This window comes from Lactuca saligna, chromosome 2 (genome assembly GCF_052625555.1).
Source record: "Lactuca saligna cultivar CGN05327 chromosome 2, ASM5262555v1, whole genome shotgun sequence".
In the NCBI taxonomy this organism is placed as follows: domain Eukaryota; kingdom Viridiplantae; phylum Streptophyta; class Magnoliopsida; order Asterales; family Asteraceae; genus Lactuca; species Lactuca saligna.
The window spans coordinates 184347208-184360971 of NC_136418.1; the positions used below are offsets into that span (position 1 = coordinate 184347208).

The 13764-nt window shown below is 36.5% G+C and overlaps 1 protein-coding gene across 1 annotated transcript; it reads left to right on the forward strand.

Annotated features, from left to right (window-relative positions):
* The first annotated feature begins 2739 nt into the window (after nt 1–2739).
* Nucleotides 2740–4712, forward strand: LOC145029429 (pectinesterase-like). Its single transcript, XM_078977966.1, has 2 exons — nt 2740–3597; nt 3951–4712. The coding sequence occupies exons 1-2, from the start codon at nt 2886–2888 to the stop codon at nt 4646–4648; spliced, it is 1410 nt and encodes a 469-aa protein (XP_078834092.1). The 5' UTR covers nt 2740–2885; the 3' UTR covers nt 4649–4712.
* The last annotated feature ends 9052 nt before the right edge of the window (nt 4713–13764 follow it).

Genomic DNA, 13764 nt, shown 5'->3' on the forward strand with positions numbered 1-13764 from the left:
GCACGTGAGAACAGGAAGCAACAACGGCCATTAGCGGCAGAAGATGGCGGTGGGACTGTTGTTGAAGTGGTAGCGGCGATGCTCAACGGTAACTGCATCATTCCGGCTACATGAGTTGTAGCGGTAGTAGTAGAGAGAAGCGGCGGAACTATCGGCGATGGCTACAACTTCGACGACAGGAGGGGTAGCGGTGGTCTTTGTCGGTCGGAGGATGGAAGTAAATGGGTGGTGTGACGGCTGGAAGAGGGAGGCATAAGGGTGACGGTTGCAACATAAAGGGGAGTTTAGGGTTAGGGTTAACCGAGAATGAGGTTATATACCCGGATGTGAGCATCTATCCCATAATTACATTAACACCCCCTCCATCCTAATTCCTTTCAAATTCAGTTAATAATTTACCCTTTAAACCCCATCTTCTGAAATCCTTACAAATAAAGTCCGAAATTTACCAACCAGCCCCTTAGCTTGCAAAATCTCTTGAATTGAGTCCCAATAATTCACCAACTAGTCCCTGTCTTCATAAATATTTATGAAACTAACCCGAAACTTACATTTTAACCCCCGACTTGTAAAAATCTTTACAAAATAAATCCTGGATAATCCAATTTATAACATTTGGCTCCCAGAACCAACATCTCACTGAACATTATGAATTTTAGGGCTACTACTCTTTCATAAATTTTATCTATTTATCTATTTAATATACATGGTGTTACACAATAGCTTGCCACGACCACTGATATTCAACTTACACAACTCGAAACCTCTGAAGTACTCTAACTCATAATTTAAAGTATGGAGGAATCATCAATGATTAAGAACGCATTACGACAACCCAAACCCCATCCTTTACTGATCAAAACCCATGTGAAATTACACATACCGACTCTAAAGTTGATCAACTGCTGCCCCTCTTGGGACCTTAGAGAGTAATAAAGTTACAAACTTCATTCCTAACTCTCACTCAAAACTGATTAAAGTGGACCAAAACATCGAATACACTTAGTTCCAAATATGAAATGCAATAAAGCTTGGAACTTTATAACTTACAAAGGTCTAGAAGGTAGATGAAAGTTGAGATCTTCATTTTCCAAGTTTCATGGATCAATTTTGCATGAAAGTATTGCTCCAAAACCACTAAAAACTCAAAAAAAATGGATAAAAGAGGAGTGGGGAGGCTCAAAGTGGTGAAAGGGAGTCTAGGGTTTCTCTCAAAAGGCTTTATATGTGATGGAGGATGGAAAAATACCCTAAAAATACAGAACCACCCTTTAAATACTTAGAAAACCTTAAAATTTGTGGGTTTGGGCTGCCTAGTTCTCACCTCATGACAGCCTGCATATCACCTCGTGACAGGCCCCACATGGCGTGAGGATATGCTCCTTACCTCGTGACAAAGGGTTTACACCCAATTTCATTTCAACTTCAAATAGTCATAACTTCTTCGTTTCAACTCCATTTTTAGAGATCTTTATATGCACGAAAAGGTATTAATGAGCCCCACAACCCTATCTAATTACTTTTGACTTAACACATGTCAAAATAAAACCATAATTCATGCAAGAAGTCCAGAAGATTACTTTTCCTATTTTTCCCCTTTTCTTCAAAGTACGATTCGAAGGCTTTAATCACTTAACCAACACTATCAACAGATAGGGTTTAAACTTATTCCCTTGAAGCCCAAAACCTTTGTTTTATCCATTTATGGCTCACTATTCCAAATACTTTAGCATTTTGTTGTTCATTTTAATAGTTTAGTAAAAAATTCATTTTCTTTGTTCAAAAACACTCTTATAATCATGTTTTCAATTCTACTAAGATCTCCCTAATCTCTCCCGTGGATATAGTTATCATATCGGCAATGAAATCACATTTTACCTTCGAGTTCTCTGTCTGATGATTAAGTTTGGATGTTTAAGTGACTAATTTTTATCCAACTTTTTGTTTGCTTTACCAGTTATAATTTTATAAAGGTGCTCAAAACTTATACCAGACAAAATATATATCAAATTATATCGAACAAATAGTCTTTATTTTGCATTACAATTTTATATCAAAAAATAATGCATTATTCAAACATATATATAGGGAAGGGTTCATGCGAAAATGCAAATAATTTGCGAAAACGCGAAAACAAGAAAACCATATGATATTATGTCACCTCAACATTATATTTTGGAAAATAATTTATCCAAACTTTGAAATACATGATGATAATCGATGATAGATGATAGACTATTTCATATTAGCAAAGTATGATTTTTAACATTTTTATTATGAAAACATGAATTTAAAAATGATTAAGGACGTGAAAAAAACATAATTATAAAAACCGTCTTTAAATCTATATTATCATAACACCATCTAATGTAAACTTACTATCTTTAATTTATTACTAATAAAATTATTTTTTTATAGTACATGTATCTAATTTTCATAAGATAAAAGCTGTTTTCGCGTTTTCGCAGGATATTTATATTTTCGCATGAACTTACTTATATATATATATATATATATATATATATATATATATATATATATATATATATATATATATATATATATATATATATATATATATATATATATATATATATATATATATGTTTTAATAGATTAGACTTGATCCGCAAAAGTAGTGAGAAATTTACCAAGATTTGGTATTTATTACACCATTTGAGTATTATAAATAGCATCCTAAGAAAGAACAAAAATCAGGAAATCAAAACATGGCAATGAAGCATGCATTCTTCGTATGCCTCATCATTACATTCCTCTTCTCTTGCTCATCAGAAACCACCACATCCGGCAACATAAACTGGTGGTGCACCCAGACCCCATACTACGAAACCTGCAATCACTATATCGCCGAACCTAACCCCTATATGACAACCATATCTACAAACCAGTTCCTGGATATGACTGTACAAGCAGCCATAGATGAAGCACGTGTGGCTCTGAAACGAGCCCAAGGGATCGAGTCAAAGTACCCAAATGTTCCAGGAAAAAGCTTGTGGGGTAGCTGCGTTGAGTACTTTGATGGGATCGTTTTCACACTTAACATGGTCCTGAACCACACCCTCCACCCAACCCAACTTGACATCCAGACATGGCTCAGTGCTAGTTTAGCCTATATCAACGTCTGTGAAAAAGGGTTCGAGTTGATTAATATGACCAACACAATGCTACCCCTAATTTCTACCAATTTGACACAATTAATACTCAACTCCTTGGCTATTAGTGTTCTCTTTAAGGGTAGTAATACCAATAATGCTCCTGAGTTTGTCGATTGGAAGCAGACGGATTTGGCACTAGAATGTACTCCGAACGTCGTTGTGGCTCAAGATGGCTCAGGAGATTTTGAAACCGTTCAAGAAGCTGTAAATTCGGCATCCAACAGGACACAATCCCGGAGGTATGTGATTTACGTGAAGGCTGGAATCTATGACGAAAACGTTTTAATTCCAAAGACAGTGGAGTATATAACTATGTTTGGAGACGGAATAAATAAGACGATCATTACTGGTAGCCGGGGTTTAGGTGGTGACATGATCGGAACGTCAAAGGCTGGTGACCTCAAGCAAACGGCAACATTTCGTAAGTTATTGTTTCGTTAATTGGCTAATACCTCAAGTTTTTAGTTTCTATTTTTTAATTTGTCGTATAGCCGTCTTAATGTGGTTAACTTCTGTATATATATGGTTGAAACATAAACACTTTTGTAATTCAATTGTACTTCGGAACGAATTGAGATTTTCGTGGACACATCCATTGACGTAGAAATCCAAAATTTAGTCCGAGTTTGTTTCAATACATAAACACGTTTTCTAAACCAAACTGTTTTATTTCTGAAAGAATAATAACGAAGTGAAATTTTAGTGGAGACAATTACGTTAAAAAAACCGAAATTTACTCGGAGTTTGTTTTGTAATTCGTTTGCATTCTTGCAGAAGTTTGGGGTCGTGGATTTATCGCTCGAGATATCACCTTCCGGAACACTGCCGGGCCACAGGGAGAGAAAGCGGTTGCTCTTCTCACCAGCTCCGATCAATCAGCCTTTTATCACTGCAGCATCGAAGGCTATCAAGACACACTTTTTACTTTTTCTAGTAAACAGTTCTACAAAGAATGCCAGATTTTCGGAACAGTTGATTTCATATTCGGTGATGCTCCGGCAGTTTTCCAAGATTGTGAGATCTTGATAAGGAAACCTCCACTTGAAGAAGGAGGGTTAGTGGTGACTGCTAATGGACGGAAATATGAAAACGAAACGTCTGGATATACACTGCAAGGGTGTAAGATAACTGCTGCAGATGATCTAAAGCCGGTGATCGATCAGCACAAAGTTTTCCTAGGAAGACCATGGTATCCACACGCCGAGACTGTTTATATGCAATGTTTTCTTGATGAGTTGGTGGATCCGAAAGGGTGGATGGATACTTGGGGTTATAACGAAACCATCTATTATGGAGAGTATGAGAATTATGGACCGGGTTCGAGTACTGATGAGAGGGTCAAATGGAGTGGTTACCATGTCATAGATGATCCAAATATCGCAGAGGATTTCACCGTTGACAAGTTCATGTCAGGCAACCAATGGCTTCCTGCAACCGGCGTGCCTTTTACATCCGGGTTTGAAAATTTGTAGGGTCGGGTCAAAACCAAAATGTTTTGATTTTCAGGGGACTGCTTTTTTTGGTTTAGAATCTCTATCTCGTCTCAATATTGAAAACAAGATTATTTGTTTAAATTCACTAGTTTAATTAATTGAAATCTATAGATATCTCATTAAATCTCGAGTTCTTAAACCAATTTTTATGAGTAAATAAGTTTTCATAAAAAATCATCTCTGTCTAGCAGGGTGTTAATCACATCATACATACTTATAAAACTAACATTTTTTCTTGAATCTCATGCATTTGAAACCCCTATTTTTTTTTTCTTTCACCACGTTCATTTGAAATTACCATGACTTTTCAATTTCTTTATAATAATAATTATAATTTGGTAATTAGGTTAAATAAATATCAAATTTAAAGTGTAATCATATATAAACTAAATTTCAATATTAAAATAATATATTTACTCCTACTTATAAAATTATGTTTTTTAACATTTAATATATTATACTTAATTTATTAGTTTTAATATATTGTTGGATGTAAACCATTATCATTTTAAAGGTATAATTTTTTAACAATTTGTATAAAATACTTAAATTATTAATTAAAATATAACATTATAGGCTCAACTTAAATATAAAATTTATTTAACTTAAACAACCCAAAGATTATTGTATAAATAGTTAAAAGTGATAAATGGTAGTTTCTTCCTAATAATGATTGTAAGTTGGTTAATAAAGTTAAATAAATATCAAACCTAAAGTGTAATCATAAATAGACTAAATTTCAATTTTAAAATAATATATTTACTTCTATTTATAAAGTTACGTCTTTAAATTTTAATATATTATACTTAATTTATTTGATTTAAAATGTTGTTGCATGTAAACTATTATCAGTTTAAAACCACAACTTTTGAACAATTTGAATAAAATAATTAAATTGTTAATTTAGATAATATTACAGTGTCAACTTAAATATAAATTTCAGTTCCACTAAAAAAACAAATAATATTTTATAAATAATTAAAAGTGATAAATTATAGTGATAAATGGAAAAACTAAATTGTAATATATATATATATATATATATATATATATATATATATATATATATATATATATATATATATATATATATATATATATATATATATATCAGTTTAACTAAAATATTTCCTAAATATATTTTTATAATCGTTAAAAATTTTCAAATAAGTAGCTTAAAATAACTTATAATAACAATAGTTAAAAATAACTCTATATGAATGATTATTTTCTTATCTTTAAAATCAAAAAATAATGTTTGATGTTTTAAATAATTATAATGATAGAAATTAAAACATTAAACAAATAAATTTTAAAAAATTAGTTAACAATAACAACTATAAATAATATTAAACCATATATAATATTTAATTTTATTGATGTCTAACTCGTGAGTAGAAGTTCATTCAAACGATTGAGATTATGATGTTATAATAGATGTATATATATTATCATATAATTCAAAATAATCAATATATTATATCAAATTAATATACAAATTATTATATCAAATTTAACAACAACGTTAGTGTTATATTTAAAAATATATATATATAAATTTGTAAAGACTTCAACTATATAGGTTTTTCTACGCATTACAATGTCAACTCAAATATAAATTTCAGTTCCATTTAAAAAAGTAAATAATATTTTGTAAATAGTTAAAAGTGTTAAATTATAGTGATAAAAACAGAAACTAAATTGTAATCTCAATTTAACTAAAATATTTCTTAAATATATTTTTATAATCGTTAAAAATTTCCAAATAAGTAGCTTAAAATAAGTTACAATAAACAAAGTTAAAAACAACTCTATATAAATGATTCTATTGTTAGCTATAAAATAAAAACAAAAACAATATTTGATGTTTTAAATAATTATAATGATAGAACTTAAAACATTAAGCAAATAAATTTTAAACAAATTAATTAACAATAAAAACAACTATTAATAACATCAAATCATATATTATATTTAATTTTATTTATATGTAACTCGCGAGTATAAGTCATACAACGATTGAGATTTTGAAGTTATAATAAATGTATATATTATCAAATAATTCAAAATAATCAATATATTATATCAATTTAATATATACAAATTATTATATCAAATTTAACAATGTTATTGTTATATTAAAAAAAAACATATATTTGTAAAGACTTCAACTATATAGGTGTTTCTGCGCAACGCGCGGGCATTCGCCTAGTTTGATATTTAAACCATCTCGTAATTAGTGTTATAAACTAATCAAGAATTATTTAGAATTGTGTTAAATTTCATACTTGATATTTAAATAATATGATATTAGTATTATAAAATAATCAAGAATTATTTAGAATTGACAAACAAAAGAATGGATAAATAATATTTATATGATTCAATTTGTCAAATGTTATTTTATGTTTATTTTAAATTAATATTTTTTTCACATGTCATTTATAAGTTTTTATATTTTATTAAATTTCAAATAATATTTTAATGTAATAATTGCAATAAATGTAGTAATAAATGGATATTAATTTCACTAATAAACTTACCTTTTAATTTCAAAATTTCCAAATTTAAAACTCTTTAGTTTCTTTTCTTTAATTAAATTATTTGTTTAAATTTAAAAGATAAAAAATATTTTCATTACAATAAATCATTATTTTTCTTATTTTCCTATAAATTCAACATTTATATTTAACTTTTTTTTTAAATTAACTCATGTAATACATGGGTCTCGCAACTAGTGATTAATATTGAGGATTAAACGTTCAGATGTTGCAAGATAATAAATTTAATTATTATTATTGTTGTTTCAATGTTTCGTCAATCACGATTAAATTTGATTATAAGAAATAAATAGAAATTGATTGTCATGTTATTGGACGAATATAAATGTGAGACAATAAAGTAAAACCGATATGTTTGTAGTTGATCTTAACTCTAGAAACCTGCATGGATCTGACTCTTGTCCTTAAAAGATTTTACTTCGTTTCTATCGGTTGTAAGCAACAAAGTAAAACTCTAGGATTTAATGCAAACTTTTCATTTTTACAATAGATATGGAAAACGATAAACACAAGGTGAATACTTAAAAACTAGAAAAAAATCAGCAGGAGAAATAAAAAGAGAGAGCTGTGAATTTCGTGTGCTGTAAATGGGACATGTGAGGTCCTATTTAAAGTGGACGAAAACCCTAGACGCCCCAAAAAAATCAGACATGGTGACTATGTCCGACCTCTCACAGGCTGACACGTGCTAGTTTAAAATTTGAATATAATATCATTATATGCTCTTATTCTAATTCAAACCTGAAGTCTATCCGATATTTCCAGAGGATACTAGAAGGTTTCGTCTCCTCATCTACGAAGTCAGTGGTCAATTCTTTGACTAGTTTGGTCAAACCGACTTAACCCAAAATTGTCAAAAATAAAAGTTCCTCAGCCAAGTGACTGATGCGTCGTGTAAAGTGCCAAGTGCGCCTAAATCGCGTCATGTCATGCACTCGCTTCACCGGCTAGTCTAAGCACATGTGTGGGCCTAACCCATCTCTTGATCCACTTAAACCTTTGAAGGCATATCAAGAGAAATGCCTTATAAATCTACACATTATTGTTCAAAGGATAACTAAGCAAATTGTACACCGTGTCTCTAGAAAGTCTCATGTCTCCATGGAACAATCTTATCATCTCTCTCTTCCCTCCCTCTTCTTCTTACTCTCGACCCAAAAAACCCACCACCACCTTCGTTTTACTCTCAAACTCACTCAAACATTTCTCTCTAAGAACAATCAAAGAAACCTCCTCTATTCTTCCTAGAATTTGTGTGTACTTAGGTGTGTCTCAAAGAAAATCTGTTCAAGCTTCATACTCAGGTAAGATCTCCTCTCAATAAGACTTTTAGGGTCGATATCTTTCTCAACCTTCATCCAAGACCGAAAACAATAACCCAAAGTGAGTTCATACCCCCTATTTTCGTTTTTTAATATTTTAGGGGATAATACAAGTTGTTTTGTGTAGATCTATGTGTGTATGCATGATTTTGTGTGTTTTTCATGTTATACATATGATTATGTGTCGTAAACTTCATGAACCTAAAGATCTACTAAAAGATAATGCTAATTGTAGAACATAGCACTCATTTCAACTTATCTTACAAGGAAATGGTTTTAAAATACATACAAGTTACTTAAAACTAAGAACCTTGCATAAGAGGGCTAGTTTTGACAAGCTAAACAAAAAGGGAGGTTCTCATGTTAACCCATAGTTTTTTAGAGGACCAAAATAGTCATTGTAACAGCCGGATTTTATCAGGTATTTTGTTTGTTGTATTTTGTTGTTTTGTGAGGGGGACTCGGCGAGTTGGAGCTCAGACTCGCCGAGTAGGGACGCGGATTTGGACGCAGGATCGCGCCTGGACTCGACGAGTTCAGGATATGGACTCGACGAGTCAGCGCTGTGTAATGAAACCCTAATTTCTCGGGTTTGAGACTTATTTAAAGGGCCTAATGGCCGTCATTTGTGCTCACCAGCCCCTTGAGTGAAACCCTAATCGAGTGTGAGCATTGGAGCTAAGTAGGAGGCCATTATTGACCTTGGAGGTGCCAGTGTTGCAAGGAAAGGAGAAGAGCTAGCCAAGGGAAAGCAAGAAGGAGCCATTTCTGTGGGTTTGGAGTCCAGAGCATCACTTTTGTGGTAATAAATCCGAGTTACCTTCTTGTTGTTGTTGCTTATCTAGATTTAGGGTTTGTTGACCCCTTTTATGGCAAGATTTGGTGCTCTTTTGGTCCCTTATGAGGTTGGAACCATAGATCTGGACCCTTAGAGGTCCAGAGTATCCCTTTACCCAATCTTTTTGGGGATCAATGGAGGCTTTGGATTGGAATCCTCATGCCTTAGGTCAAAAACGCCATTATTGAGTTATAGGGTGTGTTATGAGCACCAAGATAGGAGCTTTACGTGATGAATCAGTCGAGGGAGGCCAGATCTATAGTTTTTGGAAGCAGATCTGACCTTAGAAGCGAGTTGGAGTGGTTGCATGGCATGGACTCGCCGAGTCTGTTCATCCGACTCGGCGAGTAGCTTGAAGATTGCCTTGGGATTGCTCCGCGAGTGGTCCAATCGAGTCATGGGTAGACTCAATGAGTCAGGGTGAGTTGGAGAGGGATGACGAGTGGACTGAGTCAAACCTGAACTTGCCGAGTTGTCCTTGAGACTCAGCGAGTTGAGTCGGGGTGGCCCCGTGATTCATTCAGGTGAAATTCGTCGAGTGAAGGGGGGATACTCGACGTGTAGTAAGAGGATTTCAGAGGGTTGATAAAAACGTCTAGACTCGCCGAGTCGCCTTGGTACTCACCGAGTCCGGTCAGAGTTGACCTGTGTTGACTCCTTATAGACAGTCAACCTTAGAGATATAAAGTGTTAATTAGAAGCATATAATGTTATAGGAGGATTAGAGCTCGGAGGATCAAGCACGAGGGATTTCCAGGATTCGTGAGATACCGAGATACGCGAGGTGAGTCTTCTCACTATACTATATTACCTTGAGTAGGTAACCTGAGTTATGTGATAGAGTATTGTATGCTATGCATGTTATGTGTTGTACTGCATTATTTCTATGTGATTTATGTAGTGCATGTTTATCAGAGCTAGAACCTGAGGGTTCACAGAGTTTGGGTGCACGGACCCACAGAGTTATAGCCTCGAGTGGCTAATATGTGTTATATGTGGTATTTTGGGGAACTCACTAAGCCTTGTGCTTACAGTGTTTGATGTTATTGTTTCAGGTACTAGTGACGATCGCGGGAAGGCGCCGGCTTGATCCGTACACACACACACTCGGAGTTTTTACATTGTGATCTTGGGATTTTGTATTGACCTATTTTGGATAATTAAAATGGTTGTTTGATGAATATTAATGGAATTATGTTTTATAAGAAAATTGAAAATTTTGTTTTGAAATTTACGGTGTTACAGTCATTTTTAAATCAAAATAGATCTTTATGATATTCATGGTTTTAAAAGGGGCCAAAAGTGCAAATTTCCATAAAAGGGCTTCTATTTGGGCCTTCACTGCTTTAATACGCTAAATATGCCAAATGCCCCGGCTCACCAATGCCCCGGCAGTGTTCATGGACCTCATGAACAGGGTATGCAGACCGATGTTGGATCGGTCGTTGATTGTGTTTATCGATGATATTCTGGTGTATTCGAGATCTAGAGAGCAACATGAGGAGCATTTGAGGGAGGTTCTTGGAGTTTTGAGATCGGAGAAACTTTATGCAAAGTTTTCCAAGTGTGATTTCTGGTTGCGGGAGGTCCAGTTTCTGGGGCACCTCGTTAATCAGAAAGGGATATTGGTCGATCCGGCCAAGGTTGACGCGGTGATGAGGTGGGAGGTGCCAAAGTCACCTTCTGAGATCAGGAGCTTCCTTGGGCTGGCAGGGTACTATCGGAGGTTTATCAAGGAGAAGGGACGTGTGATAGCATATACATCGAGGCAGTTGAAGCCTCATGAGACGAGATATCCCACACATGATTTAGAGCTGGGGGCAGTGGTGTTCGCTCTCAAGATTTGGCGGTACTACTTGTATGGGGTTCGTTGTACGATATACACAGACCATAAGAGCTTGAAGTACTTGATGGATCAGCCTAACCTAAATATGCGGCAGAGGAGGTGGTTAGATGTAGTCAAGGATTATGATTGCGAGATCTTGTATCACCCGGGCAAGGCTAATGTGGCAGCCGACGCATTGAGTCGCAGGGCGGAGAGTACTCCACTGCGAAATATATGTTTGAGATTGACCGTGATAGCTCCAGTTCTGGACGCCATTCGTGGGGCACAGGCCGATGCTGTACATCCAGAAATGCAAAAGAGAGAACGGGTCGTTGGGTTGGTTTCTGAGTTCGTGTCGGATAGTCGAGGGCTTATGACTTTTCAGGGCCGGATTTGGGTACCGTTTGTGGGCGGTACGCATACTACGTTGATGGAGGAGGCTCATAGATCGAAATTTTCGATCCATCCCGGGGCTACAAAAATGTATTTGGATTTGAGGAAAGAGTATTGGTGGCCTTGTATGAAGAGGGACGTCGCATGGTTTGTCGAGAGGTGTTTGACCTGTCGAAGGGTGAAGGCCGAGCACCAGAGACCGCATGGCAAGTTGCAGCCGTTGGAGGTTCCCGAGTGGAAGTGGGAACAGATCACTATGGATTTCATCACCAAATTGCCGAGGACTGCCAGAGGAGTCGATGCAATTTGGGTGATTGTGGATAGGTTGACGAAGAGCGCTCACTTTCTTGCCATCAGTGAGAGTTCTTCGGCGGAGAAGTTGGCGGAGATTTATGTGAGGGAAGTAGTATCTCGGCATGGGGTGCTGATCTCGATTGTTTCGAACCGTGATGTGCGCTTCACTTCCCGATTCTGGAAGAAATTTCATGAGGAGTTGGGTACTAAGCTGCATTTTAGTACCGCATATCACCCCCAGACAGACGGCCAGAGTGAGCGGACGATTCAGACGCTTGAGGACATGCTTCGAGCATGTGTATTGGATTTTGGGGGTAGCTGGGATACGTATTTACCCTTGGCAGAGTTTTCCTACAATAACAACCATCATTCGAGCATCGGTATGCCGCCCTTTGAGCTGTTGTATGGTAGGAGGTGTCATACTCCCATTTGTTGGGGAGAGGTTGGGCAGAGGGTGATGGGCAGTACAGAGATCGTGATTCAGACGACAGAGCAGATACAGCAGGTCAGACAGAGGTTATTGACCGCCCAGAGCCGACAAAAGAGTTATGCGGACAGACGCTGGTCCGAGCTTGAATTTCAGGTCGGCGACTTCGTTCTCCTGAAGGTTTCTCCTTGGAAAGGGGTGATCCGGTTAAGGAAGAGGGGCAAGTTGGGGCCCCGGTTTATAGGTCCATTTCGTGTTATTGCAAGGGTAGGCCGGGTAGCCTATCGGTTGGAGTTGCCAGCAGAGTTGGGACAGATTCACAACATTTTTCATGTATCGCAGTTGAGGAAGTGTATAGCCGATGAATCGGCAGTGGTTCCGTTAGAGGATATTCAGGTAGATGCAAGCCTGAATTATGCCGAGAGACCAATGGCCATCAGGGATCGGAAGATCAAGGTTTCGAGAAACAAGGAGGTACCTCTGGTGTTGGTTTAGTGGCAACATCGGAGGGGATCAGAGATGACCTGGGAGCCAGAGCGTATGATGCAGGAGCAGCACCCGGAGCTGTTTTTAGAGCGAGACTTCGAGGGCGAAGTCTAGTCCAAGTGGGGGAGAGTTGTAACAGCCGAATTTTATCAGGTATTTTGTTTGTTGTATTTTGTTGTTTTGTGAGGGGGACTCGGCGAGTTGGAGCTCAGACTCGCCGAGTAGGGACGCGGATTTGGACGCAGGATCGCGCCTGGACTCGACGAGTCAGCGCTGTGTAATGAAACCCTAATTTCTCGGGTTTGAGACTTATTTAAAGGGCCTAATGGCCGTCATTTGTGCTCACCAGCCCCTTGAGTGAAACCCTAATCGAGTGTGAGCATTGGAGCTAAGTAGGAGGCCATTATTGACCTTGGAGGTGCCAGTGTTGCAAGGAAAGGAGAAGAGCTAGCCAAGGGAAAGCAAGAAGGAGCCATTTATGTGGGTTTGGAGTCCAGAGCATCACTTTTGTGGTAATAAATCCGAGTTACCTTCTTGTTGTTGTTGCTTATCTAGATTTAGGGTTTGTTGACCCCTTTTATGGCAAGATTTGGTGCTATTTTGGTCCCTTATGAGGTTGGAACCATAGATCTGGACCCTTAGAGGTCCAGAGTATCCCTTTACCCAATCTTTTTGGGGATCAATGGAGGCTTTGGATTGGAATCCTCATGCCTTAGGTCAAAAACGCCATTATTGAGTTATAGGGTGTGTTATGAGCACCAAGATAGGAGCTTTACGTGATGAATCAGTCGAGGGAGGCCAGATCTATAGTTTTTGGAAGCAGATCTGACCTTAGAAGCGAGTTGGAGTGGTTGCATGGCATGGACTCGCCGAGTCTGTTCATCCGACTCGGCGAGTAGCTTGAAGATTGCCTTGGGACTGCTCCGCGAGTGGTCCAATCGAGTCATGG